This window comes from Polypterus senegalus, chromosome 11 (genome assembly GCF_016835505.1).
Source record: "Polypterus senegalus isolate Bchr_013 chromosome 11, ASM1683550v1, whole genome shotgun sequence".
Taxonomy (NCBI): domain Eukaryota; kingdom Metazoa; phylum Chordata; class Cladistia; order Polypteriformes; family Polypteridae; genus Polypterus; species Polypterus senegalus.
This window is the reverse complement of record NC_053164.1, coordinates 32,356,119-32,375,125: the sequence shown is the minus strand read 5'-3', so window position 1 is coordinate 32,375,125 and position 19,007 is coordinate 32,356,119. Positions and strand designations below refer to the sequence as shown.

The 19,007-nt window shown below is 42.1% G+C and overlaps 1 protein-coding gene across 1 annotated transcript; it reads right to left on the bottom strand.

Annotated features, from left to right (window-relative positions):
• Window positions 1–233: 233 nt before the first annotated feature.
• On the bottom strand, window positions 234–18,599 carry LOC120538537 (AP-3 complex subunit mu-2). Its single transcript, XM_039767933.1, has 7 exons — window positions 18,380–18,599; window positions 16,028–16,165; window positions 10,999–11,084; window positions 6,216–6,349; window positions 5,919–6,126; window positions 4,972–5,116; window positions 234–891 (listed from the first exon to the last, which is right to left on the bottom strand). The coding sequence occupies exons 1-7, from the start codon at window positions 18,597–18,599 to the stop codon at window positions 791–793; spliced, it is 1,032 nt and encodes a 343-aa protein (XP_039623867.1). The 3' UTR covers window positions 234–790.
• Window positions 18,600–19,007: the final 408 nt, after the last annotated feature.

Here is a 19,007-nt window from a genome sequence, read left to right as displayed (position 1 = left end):
TATCCTGCTGATTTTGTTACATTGCTCTCCAAGTCTTCCACTTAAAGGGAAAGGTTGCAGTGTGTGGTCTCACTTCTCTGATCCACCTAGCTTATTTTGCAGATTTTTTCCTTACTGTAAGGTTTATGGAAGCGATGAAGAAGTCAGTGCGGAAAGTGCTAATGGCTCTTACGCCTCCCACCGTATACAACAGACCCCCACCACAGAACAAAAATGGCACGACAAAGCAGCACTTAATAAAAAGAAATATTATGTAACAGCAAATAGGGTGTGCGAGCAGGTAGTGCAGTGACGGGAATTCACAAAAGTTTATGCTTTAATAGGAAACACAAAGAATGAAGTCCTTCATTGCATTAAAATTTTCTGACAAGTGGAATGTCTCACTTATTGAAAAGATGCAGAACCCCCTGAGAGAATCTCCAGTATGAGCTGAAATTGGTACCAGCCGTGCATCTGGGAGAGATCAGTGACCATCAGCCGTTCACAACACAATCGGGTCCTAAATGGAAGGAGAAAACACACCGAGCCCAGATGCTCACAACGTCCTTTTAGTGCTTCACCAGCTGAGACATCATAAACCATCTCTGAGCTGGAGGGAGGGGAGGGCAGGGACACTAACACACACGGCACACACACGCGTGCACGCACACAGACATACGCACAAACAAATGCCTCCTCTCTCTGGGAGCCACATACATAGTGGGGAGAATCATGCAGATGAGGAAGGAGTCCAATCACGCTCTCCCTCTCCCTCTCCCTCTCTCTCATGGTCTTCCTCCACAGCAGCGTCTTACGTCCGGACTTGGAACTTTCCGGCCTTGGTCATGTACTTGATTCCTTTGAATGGCTTGTACTTCTCTCCATACATGTCCAGCCTGTTCACCTTGAGGCCTACAAAAAACCAAAAGGGAAGTTTACAACCAAGAAAAACAGTTGATCATTTTTAATTACAAAATTGGGGACGTCTTTAGTATTATATTTTAATTGATGCCAAAGGACAGACATACAATTAAAGGGAGTGAAATGTGCAAAACTCAATGGGGTTTATACCGTTATTCATGATAAGAGAATCTGTAATGAATTCACTCCGCCTTGACTCTGGTGGAAAACATGGAAAAGTTGGGAAGTTTGATGAACTCTGTGAAATACACTGAAACTAATAGGGGAAGGAGAAACTGAACTAGAGTTTAGAAGGAATTATAACAACATGATGGCCTTTAAGTGTCCCTGAGGGCTAGGAAGGCATCTGCCAACTCTGCTGGACCAATTACTGGGGCCAATAATGTTACCTGAGCTGAGAGCCAACAGTGCTAACTAGGGTTGTGCAGTATACAAGTACATATTCGGTACAAGAAAAGTATCCATCCATCCATTATCCAACCCGCTATATCCTAACTACAGGGTCACAGGGGTCTGCTGGAACCAATCCCAGCCAACACAGGGAGCAAGGCAGGAAACAAACCCCGGGCAGGGTGCCATCCCACCACAGGGCGCACACACACACACCAAGCACACACTAGGGACAATGCAGGATTGCCAATGCATCTAACCTGCATGTCTTTGGACTGTGGAAGGAAACCCACTCAGACACGGGGAGAACATGCAAACTCCATGCAGGGAGGACCCGGGAAAAGTATTGAAAAACCCAAATTTGAAAACGGTATGGCACCAACATTTCAGGATTTTCAGTACTGGAAGTAAACATCAGCATTCCTATAAACTGCATACTCCCTTTCCCTCAACACTTCCTATTACAGCTGTGGAAAAACGGCCATTTCATAATTTAATGAATTAAAACTATATGTTTTTGACGTTACTGGAACTTCATGGGAGGGCATGATCAGGAGGACACGGATATCAAGAGGGAAATGGCACTGAATGCAGCACAACTGTGCAAAGCACCAGAGAGACGAGCACTTGTACGGTGAACACACAGTTGTGTGATGTCATGCTGGCCTTGCAAAGCATTATGGGCCACTAAGAAAAAAAAAAACTCATCTAAGCCAGCCACACCATGAATCCAGCAAATGTGCTGTCAAAAATGCTTTGGCAAATTCATTTGTTCATACAATCTGCCACACAATTCTCTTAAACAAGTGGCATAATTTTAAACGGGCCTTACAACTTTTAGCGTGAATCATAAAAATCCAGAATTGTAGAGGACTGAACAAAAATGTTTATTGCCATTGGTCTGATGTGCGGTGAGGCCTGGCACATCAAGCTGAAACATTTGGCCTTGACTTTGTTCGAGTAATTAAATCAGGAATGCTACAGACAGTACAGCCTACAGACTACAGACTACAACATTTCACTGTAATGCACAGCAGCTCTCTGCTCCAACGCTGCTTTTGATTCATCCCTCAACCTTGTGCGACTCTCTGGGGCCTCAAAACCTGTAGTAAAATTGAGCTGTTCTGGCAAAATCTTTGGGATGGTGTTCCTTATGAGGAGGAACTATACATGAGTCACACATTTGGGGGCTCAGTCAACATCAATGATTCACCGAGGGGCCCTAAACGAGTTTATTAACCTGTCAGTGCTGAAGATGTACAAATAAACACTTGCATTCTATCAGTAAAGTAACTGGAGATGTCAATCATAAAGTAAGGGGGTTTAGAAAAAAAATCATATGACGGCCATGTCATTTTACACCGTTGATTCATGTATATTAAACTGAGCGAGTTTAGAAACCCACCAGTGATAACACTAGAGTTTTACAGGCAGTCGTACTGTCTACCAGACAGACAGATAGATGTGAAAGGCACTATATGATAGATAGATAGATAGATAGATAGATAGATAGATAGATAGATAGATAGATAGATAGATAGATAGATAGATAGATAGATAGATAGATAGATAGATAGATAGATAGATAGATGTAGAAGGCAGATAGATATAGATAGATAGATAGATAGATAGATAGATAGATAGATAGATAGATAGATGTGAAAGGCACTATATCATAGAGAGACAGACAGACGTGAAAGGCACATTGTAAGATAGAGGTGGGCTATAAGCAATCACCAGAAGTGTGATTTTTCGCTTCTGAATGGAATGACTTTGTTTTGAAAAGACACTATACTAGGAGACACGTTTTCTACTTCAGTCCTGACCGCTGACTCACTTTGTGACAATAAACAAGTCATTTAACCAGTCAGTGTTCAAGCTGTGCAAATACAAAAACAGACTAACCACACTTTAAAACATCTTGAGATGGTGTTAAATATGAACAGATGCTGGCACCATTTCCTGCCCTCCTCTGTGAGGACACCACTAGCCCAGTGTACGCCCATTTAATGCCTTTTCTGACAAACCTGCTGAATGAGAACTGAAGAAAGCAGACATTGCCTAAATAATGGTAGATAGATAATGCTCATAACAGGCCTAACTTGTACTTCTTGTTTTGATACTACAATAAGTGAGAAACATTAAAGGTTCACACACCTGTTTCTGAATAGCAAACTACCATATTCTTAAAAAAAGAATACCTCAAAATAACAAACACTTTAAAAACTTTGTTTCAGGACCTTACAGGGAAATCCTCACCCTCGCAAAATAACAACTAGAAATCCTGAGGGCATGACTGGCTGTATGCAGTTACCATGTAAAGCACTAAAAAATGTAACATGTAAAAATTACTTATATAAGCACAAATAAACTACACTGGTATTTAAGGTACGATTCTAATAAATCACAAGTATCCCTGAAAATTCTTCCCATGGTGTGTGCTAGTAAAGGATTTTAATTAAAAATAATAAAACCAAAGCCTCATTTCCGCTACCTTGATTATGAGGTAAAGAACAACATTTCCAAGTACACACTGGGAATTCAAACTAAATGTTTGCAAAGACAGACATACAGGCAGATACACAGACAGATATCTGACAAAACAACAAGGTCTGACATTTCCACCTACTTTTACACAACACAATGCCTGTGACATTATGTGCTAGCCAGTCCTGTGTATACAACCTTAAAAAGGCGGTTCATGCTAGAAAACCCTCAAATAAAGCTGAATTACAACAATTCTGCAAAGATGAGTGGGCCAAAATTCCTCCAGAGCGCTGGAAAAGACTCATCGCAAGTTATCGCAAACGCTTGATTGCAGTTATTGCTGCTGAGGGTGGCCCAACCAGTTATTAGGTTCAGGGGGCAATTACTTTTTCACACAGGGCCATGTAGGTTTGGATTTTTCTCCTAAATAATAAAACCATCATTTAAAACTGCATTTTGTGTTTACTTGTGTTATATTTGACTAATGGTTAAATGTGTTTGATGATCAGAAACATTTTGTGTGACAAACATGCAAAAGAATAAGAAATCAGGAAGGGGGCAAATAGTTTTTCACACCACTGTAGTTTAGTCTCCTCTGCTTGAGACTAAACAGATTTCATTCTCTGAGCCTGTCTCTGTATAGCTTGTCCTGAAGTCCTGGGATGTATTTGGTTGCTCTCCTCTGCAAAGCTGAAAGTGCTGCTATGTCTTTCTCTTGCATGGAGACCAGACCTGCACACAATACTCCAGATGAGGTCTCACGAGTTCATTATACTGCATGAGTATAACATCCCTCTATTTATATTCAACAATTGTAATGATATAATCCTACATTTAATGTACCTTTTTTTAATTGTTTTTACACATTGTTTAAATGATAGTGTCAATGTAAAACCCTATATCCTTTTGGGAGGTTTCTTGCTATAGGAATTGATGTAACTACCCAACTAGCCAATGCACCCTCATCATCACAAAACACTAAGTTCCATATTTAATAAGTGAAATATGCAACAAAAAACACCCGTACACTGGTGCTCAGAGATGAGAGGAAACAATCCATCTTAATTTACAATATTTCTAAATCTCTGCCTTCTTTATAACTCAGATTAAGACTGTACACCTTGGATTAACTAACCTGATAAATGCCTTATATCCTTAAAAAAAAGCAAGACTCACATAGAAAGTCATTCTTACCGGAGATAGCTAACTGTTGGATTTTAAACTGGAGATTGATGGTGGGATTTTCATCAGGTTTCGACGCACCACTCTGAAGGCTCATGGTTCCTTTCAAACTGGGTAGCTTCTGTGGATTGATTTTTCCAACATCCCAAGATAATAACTGCAAAATAAAAATATACACATACATGAACAATCTTAGAAAGACGCTCCCTCACCATGCAGGTAATGTGCCTCATTTGGGACTGTGAGTGACTCCTCATTCGACACAAAGTCGAACCAGCGGTACCCAAGGATTTTCCGGAGAGACACAGTACCAAAGGAGTCCAGTCTTCGTCTCAGGTAACTGGATAGCGTCCATGTTTCGCAACGATATAGAAAGACAGGAAGTTCCAGGACTCTAAAGACTTGGATCTTCGTCCTTTTGCGAAGATATTGGGAGTGCCAAACACCCCTTTCCAGGGACCCCACGTTCTCCCAGTCCACCTACTGACTTCATAGAAAGAGTCACCACAGACATGAATGTCACTGCCAAGGTAAGTAAACCTTTCAACATGGTCGACACTGTCTCCGCAGACAGACACACTGCTGATGGCTGTACCTAAGAGGTCATTAAAGGCCTGGATCTTGGTTTTTATCCAAGACACTCACAAGCCCGGACACTATGACCCTCAAGAGCCCCGATCAGAGCCTCCATTAACTCTACAACTCCATTGACTCCAAGCCAAGGGGATGCCTACATAACACCTAGCCGAGGCAGGTAGATGGTCATTTTCAGAGGCCTGTCAGCCTTGGGGGTTTTCAACTGGGATCCTAAGCTGTTTCATTGTATGGTGGGTGTGGTAACGGTTCAAGCTCCCCAGACCTAACCTGACCTGAGTATCCATTTGCAGATTAGGCCAATTTAGACACCGAATGAGGTTGTAACCCTAGCTACATCTGTGCAAAAATGTACTGAAACCCACCTTGGTGACAGGATCAAATGTGAATGTTCCTTGAGAGGCTGTCAGATTCATGTTCAGTACACCTCTGGGCATCTGGCTGGTGACTAGTACGCCTTCCACTGCTTTGCCCATTGTCTGTTTTGGTCCGATGGTGATCTCAAAGCGTCCCATTGAACTGCCATCTCGAAAGCTGATATTATGTTTGACATATACTGGGATCGCCACAAGACTGTGAAAAACAAAGAGCCGTCATTAAAGTAATCTTCCACAGGCTGTAAGGAATAAACCAGGAAATCTGGGAAGCCAGGCAAGACTCACTTCTGAGAGCTGACATGGTATGAAAGCAGTCTGAAATTGCCATCAGGCGGGATGAATGACAGGATTCTTTCAGCTTCCCAACGCTTGAAGCGAACACAGGGATGGAAACTAACGTCATCCAAAAGGCGGGGATTCTAAACCAAACAGATATGAGATTAAGAAACCACTCAAGAGCAGGCGGACACAGCCGTTCTTAGCATTCAGCCTTTAGCATAACGCACATAATGAGCAAATGTAATTTTTTCCCCATTAATATTTTCAATTCAGGTCAACCTTTTATGTGGGCAGTAGGGTGGATCACTGGCCAGCACTGGTACCTCAAAGATCCAGGATTTTGGTTTCTCATCCCATACCTGGTCATCATCTGTGTACAGTGATCATGGCCCCCATCCCAATCCCCGGTCTGCATGGGTATCTTTTGGGTATGCTGGTTTTCCACCCATATCCTCAAAGACAGGAAGGTTTGGTTATGTGTGAATGGGCCTTGCAATGGACTGTCACCCTGTCTAGGGCTGTTTCCTGCCTTGCACCCAGTGCTGCTGGGATTGGCTCCAGTGCCGATGACCTTTACTTAAGCAATGTTCAGAATCTTATGCTATTTTTTCTTTCTATATCTCTTTTGGCAAAGCATAGTCATGTGAAAAAGTTAGTATCCCCTTCTGTCCTATGGTTTCACAGTTCAAACATAATTTACCACAGTCCAGTCCTTAAAATTAGATCAACATAACCTTTAGTAAAAAACTACATATAAAAAGATATTACTTATCCTTTGCAATTCAATAAAAGATAGGTTTATGAAGACATTAAAGTGAAGTTTTCTGTATAAGTCTATCAGTATCTTGCATTGTAATGGAGAAATTCTGAATCCCTTAAAGCCCTGATTCTGTTCCTTGATGTTTGAGACCACTCATTTACACACAACTGTGTTAAAGTCCTGTCATAGCAGTTCAATGGGGTCCACATCTGAACTTTGACTTGGTCATTCCAAAACCTTGATTCTTTTCTTTTTCAGCAATTTATTCCATAGGAGTATATAAAAAAACATAGGAAATTTGTCAAATGAGAAGAAACCATTCAGTCCATCAGGCCCATTTGTTTATTTATTAGCTAAACTGTCCTGATATCTCATCTTGGTCCTTCTTAAAGGTTGTCACGGTTTCTACTTCAACTACATGTCTCGGTAGTTTGTTTCAGTTTTCCAAAATAATTCTTTGCATAAAGAAATGCTTCCTGGCTTCAGTACCAAGTGCACTTCCTCTTAATTTCCACTGGTGTCCTGAAGTACATGATTCACCATTAAGTTGAATGAATTTGCAGAGATTTGTTTGGTGTTCTTGGGATTATCATCTCCTTTTCGGTAAACTTTAGATTTCAGTTGTATCTTCTCATATTTTCATCCATCCATTCTCTAAACCTGAAAAACATCCCCACAGCATGATGCTGCCACCATCATGCTTCACTGTAGGGATGGTATTGGCCTGGTGATGAGCGATGCCTGGTTTCCTCCAAATGTGATGCCTGGCATTCACACCAAAGGGTTCAATCTTTGTCTCATCAGACCAGAGAATTTTGTTTCTCATGGTCTGAGAGTCCTTCAGGTGCCTTTTGGAAAACTCCAGGCGGGCTGCCATGTGCCTTTTACTAAGGAGTGGCTTCCGTCTGGCCACTCTACCATACAGGCCTGATTGGTGGATTGCTGCAGAGATGGTTGTCCTTCTGGAAGGTTCTCCTCTCTCCACAGAAGACCTCTGGAGCTCTGACAGAGTGACCATCGGGTTCCTAGTCACCTCCTTGACTAAGGCCCTTCTCCCCCGATCGCTCAGTTTAGATGGCTGGCCAGCTCTAGGAAGAGTCCTGGTGGTATCGAACTTCTTCCACTTACAGATGATGGAGGCCACTCTGCTCATTGGGACCTTCAAAGCAGCAGAAATTTTTCTGTAACCTTCCCCAGATTTGTGCCTCGAGACTATCCTGTCTCGGAGGTCTACAGACAATTCCTTTGACTTCATGCTTGGTTTGTGCTCTGACATGAACTGTCAACTGTGGGACCTTATATAGACAGGTGTGTGCCTTTCCAATTCATGTCCAATCACCTGAATTTACCACAGGTGGACTCCAATTAAGCTGCAGAAACATCTCAAGGATGATCAGGGGAAACAGGATGCACCTGAACTCAATTTTGAGCTTCATGGCAAAGGCTGTGAATACTTATGTACATGTGCTTTCTCAATTTTTTTATTTTTAATAAATTTGCAAAAACCTCAAGTAAACTTTTTTCACATAGTCATTATGGGGTGTTGTGTGTAGAATTCTGAGGAAAAAATTGAATTGAATCCATTTTGAAATAAGGCTGTAACATAACAAAATGTGAAGAAAGTGATGCGCTGTGAATTCCTTCCAGATGCATTGTATTTGAGTGTATTCAAGCCTCAAGGTTACCTTTCCTGCTTTTTGTGGGTGTAACCTTAAGAGGCGGGGCCACCATGACCTAACTGCTGAAGGACAGCCTTCCACGTTTATAGTCTGGTGGAAGAGATTGAGTTTCTCAGAGGCTCACTGATTACTGAAGACACACCAGCAAAACCAAGGAGCTGGTGGTGGATTTTAGGAGGACCAGGCCCCTCATGGACCCCGTGATCATCAGAGGAGACTGTGTGCAGAGGGTACAGACCTATAAATACCTGGGAGTGCAGCTGGATGATAAATTGGACTGGAATGCCAATATTGATGCTCTGTGCAAGAGAGGACAGAGCCGACTATACTTCCTTAGAAGGCTGGCATCTTTCAAATTCTGCAATAAGATGCTGCAGATGTTCTATCAGATGGTTGTGGCGAGCGCCCTCTTCTACGCGGTGGTGTGCTGGAAAGGCAGCATAAAAAAGAAGGACGCCTCACGCCTGGACAAACTGGTGAGGAAGGCAGGCTCTATTGTAGGAGTAAAGTTGGACAGTTTGACATCTGTGGCAGAGCGACGGGCGCTGAGCAGGCTCCTGTCAATCATGGAGAATCCTCTGCATCCACTGAACAGGATCATCTCCAGGCACAGGAGTAGCTTCAGAGACAGACTTTTGTCACTGTCCTGCTCCACTGACAGACTAAGGAGATCGTTCCTCCCCCATACTATGAGACTCTTCAATTCCACCTATGGGGGGGGGGTGAACATTAATATTATACAAAATTATTGTCTGTCTGTTATACCTTCATTGTTACCACTCTTTAATTTAATATTGTTCTTTATCAGTATGCTGCTGCTGCTGGAGTATATTAATCCCAAGGGTAAATTCACAAAGTATCTATCTATCTATCTATAAGAATCGGATTGGATTTTCTAGTTATTGTGGATTTTTGCTTGTTTTTGACTTATGCTTTTCTGGATAGCGGATTGGACTTATTAGCCTTGGGCTGCTTTTTTAGGCATATCCTTCATGTCTATTACTTGCTTTTTTCTTGTTTGGCCATTTTTGTTCTTCTTTTGTTTAAATACAGTAAATAAAGTCTTCATTTATGAAGATTTTTTGTTGGCTTTGCTTTTCAAGCCAGAGGTTTTCGAATGCATCCTTTCCATTGAAAGACAAATTTTGTGTACTTTTGAGTAGTTTGAACTTTTACATTCATAGCACCATTTTGGCTTGTGCAATGCGGGAAGCTTTTCTATTTAGTTTGAGGGTCTGGCTACCTTAGGTGAGGCCTATTTTGGGGTCATACTCAGTGAAGGCCTGGTCTGACTGCTGGTTTTTGAAGGCCTACTCACCCCTCCGGCCATTTTGTCTACTGCTAATCATAAAACTATCCCCTGCATATACATTCCAGACAGAGCACCAAGCCCCCCAGATCAACATTGAGTGTTGTTAAAGAGCACTTCTTTGTGAGGACTTTTGTGGATTAACTGGTTTCTAAATACTTTTACTTGAGTTTTGTGGCACTTGAATTTGGTATTCTTTGTTCTGGGTGGCCTTATTAAGTATACTCTTTTTGCTCTTTTGATGCTTCTAAATATTTGTTTTGTCTTTATCATAAGCCTTCAATATTTGTAAACAAGCCAGAGTATTCACGGTTTCTTTCTCTGTAATAACTATCTCCATCTCTTTAATAATTTTTGGTAGTGAAGATTTTGTATGATTATGTCGGATTCTGGGCTTTCCTTTGGTCTTTGCCTATGTGGGCTGAAGCCTACTTAGTAATTGGGGAAAAGACATTTTCAACATTAGGCCTGGGCCTACATTTGGGAGGCAAGGCCTCATTTTTGGTATTTTGTGTCAGTATGTACAGCACTGGCTAGTGTTATTAACACTGTAAAATACTGCAAAAACATTTTGAACAAAATAACTCTAATCCTTTTCCCTTCTACAAAGAAAACAATTTTACATTTGTATGTACATTTAAGCCCCAATGGCAGCACTCTTAGCTATGGAGAATATCCATTTTTAACAAGATATGATTCTTACATTTCATTCTATATAAAACTTACTGGCCAAAAGTATTTCAGTGTTAAGCTGCAGTTTTATTAAATGATTATCAATTACTGGAAGCATCGGATTTGGACTCTACTGACTTCAGAATAACCAAAAGTTTAAATTCTTCCAAGGAGCTTAAATATTTACATTCTTTGTGTCATCCCTTACAGGGAGTGAAATCCTACATAATGAAATGTAACCTTCATATTTTATAAATTAATTCAAATGTTTATATTATGGCTAAACCCAATTTTTGGGCGTGTAATATATTTTGGGATTAAACAGTAAAGACCAGCTAAAAATTTAAAGAAATCAACATGAGGATTTACCATGAATGAGAGGGTGAGGTCTGGCATGCCCGTCAGCTTAACACAAGCATCAATTACTCCCTGGATCTCTGCCGTCACTGTGGAGCCTGCAAGACAAGCAGAAAAGACAACAACATGAAAAAATGTACAGAAATTCAGATAATATACTAAAAAAGTCAGGCTGATGACCCACTGTCTGGCCAAGATGCTCAGAATCCCATGGATCAGTGCAGTAATCTAGACCAGAGCAGATGGACAATGGCACTGAATCTTTGTTTAACAGATTGTGGTAAGTGGTCTGTGGTGCTGTGCAGGTTTTTAAATGAATAATCATGTCCCAAGTGCATGTAGACTCAGGACGGGTGTGGATGTGCGCATGACAGCGCCACTCTGGTACATATGCGAGCGGAACTGTCCGGTGCCTCATTCAGCACATCTGTGCCCAATCAAGCCAATATAAGTGGAGTCTGCACGGCAGAGAGGAAGAACACAGAAACAAAGAGAAGAATGGAGAGAATGGAGGTTAAAGGAAAGAAAGATCGAGACAGCAGAATCGGGAGACGCCAGCGTGCGAGGGAATGGAGGAAGGCAGTCGGGAGCGAGCCTCAGTGAGAGGAGCCTGGGCTGAAGAAGGGGCACTACCAGGAGCGATCCATTAAGCAGTGTCTCCCACAGACAGCAAAGGACTGCTGGCAGGACACGTGTGTGGCTCGGCATGGCACCCGCGGATGCTGAAAGACTGGCAATGTGGACCCAAGCCAGGTATTAAGGGTTGACTGCACCTGTCAGAATGATGTCTCCTTTGGCTGCGGGATCTGAACAGGGTAAGCTGGGGAGACGTCAGATTTTAGAAGGATGCACCAGGGCTCTTGAGTTTTTCAAGGACTGCTTTCTGCTGTGATTTTTCCCTCATTTTAATGGATTCATTTATTGGAAATTATGACCACCAGGGGGCACCACACAGTCCCAAACCCAAGACACAGTAATACCCAGCACACTTTCTAGTTAAAATAAAAAATATTTATTCCAATAGTGCATCATTTCACAATCACCTCTCCATAAATCAGCCCAAACACACAATAATTACTCAATTCTTCCTCCTTTCTCCTTCATTTGAGTGTTGCCCACTGCCTCCCGACTCTGACTCAACCATATAATTCAGTGGGCTCTCTTTATATCAGACCCAGGAATCCTTCCAGTTCCATGCCATGTCTCCTGGTGAGCACCTCTGGGCCATAAGGAAAGTAGGGTGGTCCTCCAACCAACAGCGCCCACTATTGTTACGTAGGGACCCCAGTAGGACTGCATTTCTGGATGTCCCAACTGGGTTCCGGTTCCCATGTGAGAGGACCACTTCCACCTAGCGTATAGGGGATGGAATTGCTCCGGACTCCCAGCTATTGCTGGTCCTTCCAATATTTGATACTGGCCGGACACAAAGTTAGTTGTTTGTTCCACCAGCCAATCCATCTGTCGTTCCCCTCTGGCGTCCTGTCTGTAAACAAAATCATCCCCTTTCCCAACCGGGACGCCTATCCTCCTTCTACGATATTTATTTGGGATATTTTAACCTCCACAATCACTTTGACTAATGATTTGATGCACTCCACTTTTGAACACTATTTATGGTTTGGAATTTATAAAAGCACTTGACACTTTTTTTGCACCTATCTCTTGCTGCACGTGTGTGTCCTCATTTGTCTGGCTCACCTCTGTACATGAACAGTTTCGCTTCCAAGGGGCTCCAGAAAGTTACAAGGGAGCGTGGAGCCGAGCCAGAGAGTCACATGGATTCACACTCATCAAACTACACAGAAGCCACCCTGCTGTTCAACATGCTCTTAAGTTTCATTGCATACTTACATACCATCCAGTCTGGCTACAGGACTACCATCGTAGCGTCACCTTAGCTTATGTGAAGAACACCTGTCCCAGTGTCACATACTGCGATCTGCCCAAATAACAGATTCATGTCTATATCAGCGGTTCTCGAGTACAGTCCTGGCGTTCCCTGCGGCTGCAGGTTTTTATTCCAGCGCCACAGCGTGAAATATTTCACGGTTTAATTAGCATGTCCTTATCTACTTTCTCCTATTGTGAATTTAAAAAATATAGAACTATTTCTATTTTTGTTACAGTTTCAAGTTCTTAACTCTGTTTTGCCCTCTTCTTATCATTGTATCTTTGCTTCCTTAATTGTTTTCTAATGATAGTATTTTATTTATCTTGATTTATGATATTAATTATGTTGATTTTCAGAAGGCTTTTGATAAGTTACCACGTGAAACGTGAGTGGTGAAACTAAAAGAACTGGGAATTCACGGTCTATAGGTGCGAACAAAATTGGTTCAAACTCAGGAAACAAATGGTGACGGAACACCTTAAGAATTATGTGGTGTTAAAAGAGCGGCCCCTCAGGGCCAGTGTTGGTGGAATGCTACATAACGAAAAATTAGCTAAATTCTTACAGAAGGACTTGAACAGCATGGGCAGACTTGTGGCAAAGGAAATTTAATGTAGGTAAATGTAAATTCTCACAGTTAGGAGACCTGGGTTCGCTACTCAGGTCCTCCCTGCGTGGAGTTTGCATGTTCTCCCCGTGTCTGCGTCGGTTTCCTCCGGTGCTCCGGTTTCCTCCCACAGTCCAAAGACATGCAGGTTAGGTTCATTGGCGATTCTAAATTGTCCCTAGTGTGTGCGTGTGTATGTCCTGTGGTGGGTTGGCGCCCGGCCCGGGATTGGTTCCTGCCTTGTGCCCTGTGTTGGCTGGGATTGGCTCCAGCAGACCCCCACGACCCTGTAGTTAGGATTATAGCGGGTTTGATAATGGATGGATAAATGTAAAGTGTTAGACGCAAGAAGCTGAAATGTTAGAAACTTGAAAGTACCCCCTATGAGATGAACCTGGGAGTCATAGTGGACTGACTATCACTACCTACATCAAAACAGTGTACAGGAGTAATGAAGAAAGCTAATAGGATGTTAGGGTGCCGTATACAGCGCAATGTGAGGAGTACAAGTCAAGGGGGGTTAGGGTTAAGTAATACAACATACTGGTGAGGCCTCATCTGGAATTTTGGCGTCTAAATTATAAAACAAGACATACCAGCACTAGAGAAAGTCCAGAGGAGAGCAGCTAGGCAGGCCTGAGGGATATGAGCTATGAGGATAGATTGAAGGAGTTGAACGTTTTCAGTTTAAGATTAATAGGTGATATGACTAAAGTGTTAAAATTATAAAAGGTTAGACCAAGGCAGTTATTACTTTAAAATAAATTCTGTAATAAAAACATGTAGACAGGTTAGAAACTTGTTCACACAAAGAAACAAGGACACATGGCATAAATTACCCATTAAAGTGGTGGAGAATTTTACTTTAGGGACCTTCAAATCTCAAATTTAAGATATCTTATGCAATCTAGATGAATAGATTGGGCTGAATGGCCTGGTCTCATCATAATTGTTCAAATATTCATTTAATGACAAGAGAAGTAGGTACTGGAAAGCTGCAGCTTCTTCAGTGCAAGGCCTGCTAGTGCACACATTAAAAAATGAGGGCGTAAAAACAAGAACAATGAAAATTATGACGATGATGGAAACTGTAAAAAGTAAATTAAAAAAATGATTTTCATGAAACACAAAAATGACTGTTATGTTTCAATAAAATTTAGCAAAGCCAGTTTTGAAACTTCTGGATCAGCACTAAAACACAAAACTAACAGCTCACTTAACTAAGGCAGGAGTCCAATTAGCAGCTGAAACTGCCTGGGGTGAAAAACCAGCAGCCCCAAAACTGAACCTGAAAACTACAAGTTTTACTATTACAGCTAAAGACATACGGAATTCATGTTTGAGATGCACTCATTAATATTGGACTTTGGCTCTGAGGTTAGGGATCTGCACTGGCAATCGGAAGGTTGCCGGTTCAAATCCCATAAATGCCAAAAGGGACTCTGCTCTGTTGGGCCCTTGAGCAAGGCCCTTAACCTGCAATTGCAGACCGCTTTGAGTAGTGAGAAAAGCGCTATATAAATGCAAAGGATTATGGACTTAACCATAAGACAGTAAGGATCTCGTCATTCCATCCATCAAGCGCATTCATTTTCTGATATGCTCATCCAGTTCAGGGTCACAGCGCTGGGCACCAGGCAGGAAATGAAAATCACCCAGTGCACCACCACATTCTTGAAGATTTCAATCCCACTAACTGTGCACACACAGTGCCTGCCACTCCTTCAGAATTTATTTTGCATTCAGAATGTGGCTCCTGTAATGTTATGCATGCACAGGATGCCAACAAGAAGGAGGAACAGGCAACCAAGGCTAAGGGAACTGAGCTGCCAAATCCCTCCTTCCTCTGCCATGCCTCCCATCAAATCCCTACACTATCACCAATGCACAAAAGTTTCAGCATAAAGGCAGAGATAAGAGCCACTGCTCGCCAAAACAAAAGACTTGTTACCTGCACTTTAGCACGGGTAATCCACCTGAAGTTAAACATGTTCAGTCAGGTCAGTACTTGGATGGAAGACCAACAAGGAAAGCTTGGGTTGCTGCTGAAAGAGGTCCTGGTGAAGTCATCAGGAGGCGCATACCCTGTGAGGTGTGTGTGTGTGTGGAACCCAATGCCCCAGTGCAGTGACAGCTAAACTGTGCTGAAAAGAATGAGGCTCTCCCTCGAATGAGGATCGGACTCTCTGTGGTCATAAAAGATCTCTGTGCGTCGTTCAAAAGGAACAGGATGTTTCCTGATGTCCTGGCTAAATTGCCCACCACGGCCTCATCCATTCTGGCCCTTAATCATCTCTATCACCTCTTCACTGCCTAATAACTAATGTGTGGTAAGCATACTGGTGTAAGAATGGCTGCTGTCACACCATTCAGGTGAATGCTGCCACTGGTGGTAAAGTGGCTCACCACAGTCTATGCAAAGTGCTATATAAATTTAATTAATTAAGGGAATAACCAAAAACAAAGCCAGGCAAGTCTACATTTCTGAATTTTTCTAAAACTAAATCCATCTTTCAGTGAATCTACAATTACATTCTTACCTGATTTGTCAATGATGGCATCAATCTCTTCCACCACATCAAAGTAGGCTTCATTGTTCGTGTACTTCACACCCGTACGTCTCCATGGCACTACAGAGAGCTGGCCTGTGGGTAGCTGGTCCCCTACATTTGTGCTGCCTGTGTAAAAACATTCAGCAGTCAACTTGTGGCATAAGCAGCAGCTTCGTCTTTCAATCGTCTTACTCCTGAGTCACTTTACTGAAGATGTCCTGTTGCTGTTGTTAGGGTTTACATCCTGGCTCAAGTATATTTTCATTTTTTTGTTGTTGTTGTTTTTGAATGTTTAATCTTTTCGTTTTGTTAATGTTACTTTATGTACATTGCTCAATTATAATAAAAAAATCTTGGGTCGAGACGTGACCTTCTCGGAGACACTTTAACGTTCTGTGAGACAAGGAAGTGAGACAAAAGGACAGCTGCTCTACAGGCTTTTAAATGTTCGAAGTGCTGTGCGACATGCAGATCACACAACACAGCAGTAGCAAGCCAGCTGATCAAGCAAAGAGGAGGTAAAAAAATGTATTTGTTTCCCATTGTATCACCGTTTAAGAGGGGGTTTCGGAGGAGCGACCGCATCTTCTTAGCATGTGTTCAGCCCCACTCTTCACAACACGAGCGGCAGAGACGTAGTGCAACGTGCGTAGTGCACCCCCCCAGGGGAATAACTCATTCACTACAGCTTTATCACTGGCAAATACAGTGGAACCTTGGATTGCGAGTAACTTAGTCTGTGAGTGTTTTGCAAGACGAGCTAAAATCTTTAATAAATTTTGACTTGATAAACGAGCGAGGTCTTGTAATACGAGTAGTACGTATACGCTTTGTCTGCTAAGCATCATGTGATCACAACTGAGCTGATCGTTCTTCTCTCTCTCGCTGCGGGATTGTGGGTAATCGTCTCCCATTCTCGGACTCAGTCGGCGTGCCTCACTCATATAGTCAACATCCGTACGAGCGCATACTGTTTACTATAGCATTGTGACCGTGTGTGTGTTGTAACGTTTGAGTCTCTGTCTTGCACCCCAAAACACGAAACTGAGTCTCAGTACTTTAGCTTTATTCAGCTTGAAACTGGAACAGCGCGGTTATTTATTGTAGCGGGATCTGCCACTCTCATATACACAGACACAGCAGTCAGGCAGGGTCAGGGCCAGGTTAGTGGCCAAGTAATGCTGTGCCCTGCGCATTTATAATGTTCCTTGTTCCTTGTATCACCCATCTACGGCAGGTGCTTATAGCATGTCCGCGATCTTTTCGGATTCGCTTTTACGGCAAACTGCTACAGCGCTTGGAGCCTGTGGTTGTTTTGGGATGGTCTTCCATGTGTCGTCCCATTGGGTTGAATCCCACAAGAGTTTAGAAACTCACTCACACCAGCCATGATTCTTTTCAAAGGTAAAGTGCAGCTTAATTTGTTTAATGTATTTTTACTTTATATTTTGTGTTAATCATTTTATATGACTAGTTTTGGGTTGTAGAATGAATTATCTGAGTTTCCATTATTTCTTATGGGGAAATTCGCTTTGATATACGAGTGCTTTGGATTGTGAGCACGTTCCTGGAACGAATTATGCTCGCAAACCGAGGTTCCACTGTATCAAGAAATAAAAAATAAATGAAAATGAAAATAACAATCTCTTTAAATTGCATATGTGGTTAACCAAACCCAGGGGTGGGCGAGTGAAGCGAGCAGGGGGCAGAGCCCCCCTAGTATTGTTTAATTATTATGTCGTGTGCATTGTTTTTCCACCATTACATCACTGCGGAGGATCCCCCTGTATAATTCAGGTAGGTCTCCAAGAGGTCCATTGTGAAGTTGTGGACTGTTTATTCCTTGCTGTAAGTACTGTTTGGATTTTTTGCTCTGTTCTTAGATTCTGCAATTGCATTTATTTGCACTTTTAAGTATACCCTTTTGCCTATTTTTAAAATTGTGTTTTTCCCTGTTTTAAAATTTTGTGCCACTTTTGTTTGTTATAAATTAATTCTTCCTTTATAAAGCATCTATTGCCTGTCTCATCTTCTCAAACCAGAGGTTTTATGGTTTGTCCCCTCCCTTGAAGGCATTTTTGAACTTGTAAAGCCTGTGTCCTGAGCAGGTCCTGAAGGGTAACTTTTGAGTTTGGGGTCAGGCTGTCTCGGGTAAGGCCTGTCTACAGGCAGAATGGTGACTCTCCTGATCTGGTGTTGATATTTTTATTTTTTGGGGCCTTTCACCCTTTTTACCAGTTTGTGTTGCTGCTTCACAACAGTTGTTAAGTTGATTGGAATATTCAAGTGATCATTTCACCGTACTCTGTACATGTGACGACACTGACCCTATAAACTCACCAGTGATAGTGTTGACCATGGTGCGCAGGATGGTTGGTGGTTTGATCAGCTCTTTTAGGATGTTAGACTCAGTCGCCAGTGGGAAGCCATTATCCAGCATTTCTTCAAGTAACTCATAGACTACAACTACATTGTCCTTAATGGCAGCCTCCGTGCAAACCCCAAAATAGTCCTGCAGAGATAAAAGAGAATGCATCAAAACTTGCAGGAGAGGAAACATGATGCGACATGGCATAAAGTTAACGGAGTGTTCTATAAATATACAAAAAATGGGAATATTCATTGAATTGTACTTCTCACCGTGGCATTACAGGTTAACAACACAGAAGCATTTAGGCTAATCTAACTGTCCAGGAAAAAGAAAATCTGCAAACACTACCTTCAACAGAAAATGGCCTGTGATAGTCTGGGTTGGCTCCACGGTCCCTAGCAGCTTGAACCCGGAACCATCGATAGTCATAGATGTGGACACACACAGTCAAGAAGTGGTGAATCTAGTGTAAAGTGCTTTGATTTACAAACAATTAAAGCTTCCAAAAAGTGCTGTGCTCTTCAATAAACAAATCATCTCAATGTGGAGATTAATTGTTCAAATAAATAACAATAATTAGATCTAAAAGCAAGGCAG

Excerpts from the sequence above, each read along its gene's own strand:
- LOC120538537 (XM_039767933.1), bottom strand. The coding sequence starts at position 18,599 with ATGTTTCCTCTCCTGCAAGTTTTGATGCATTCTCTTTTATCTCTGCAG. Across the intron at positions 6,350-10,998 it reads ACCTCACCCTCTCATTCATG|AATCCCCGCCTTTTGGATGA; the intron begins GTAAATCCTCAT and ends TGTTTGGTTTAG. Across the intron at positions 6,127-6,215 it reads TACCATGTCAGCTCTCAGAA|TCTTGTGGCGATCCCAGTAT; the intron begins GTGAGTCTTGCC and ends TGTTTTTCACAG.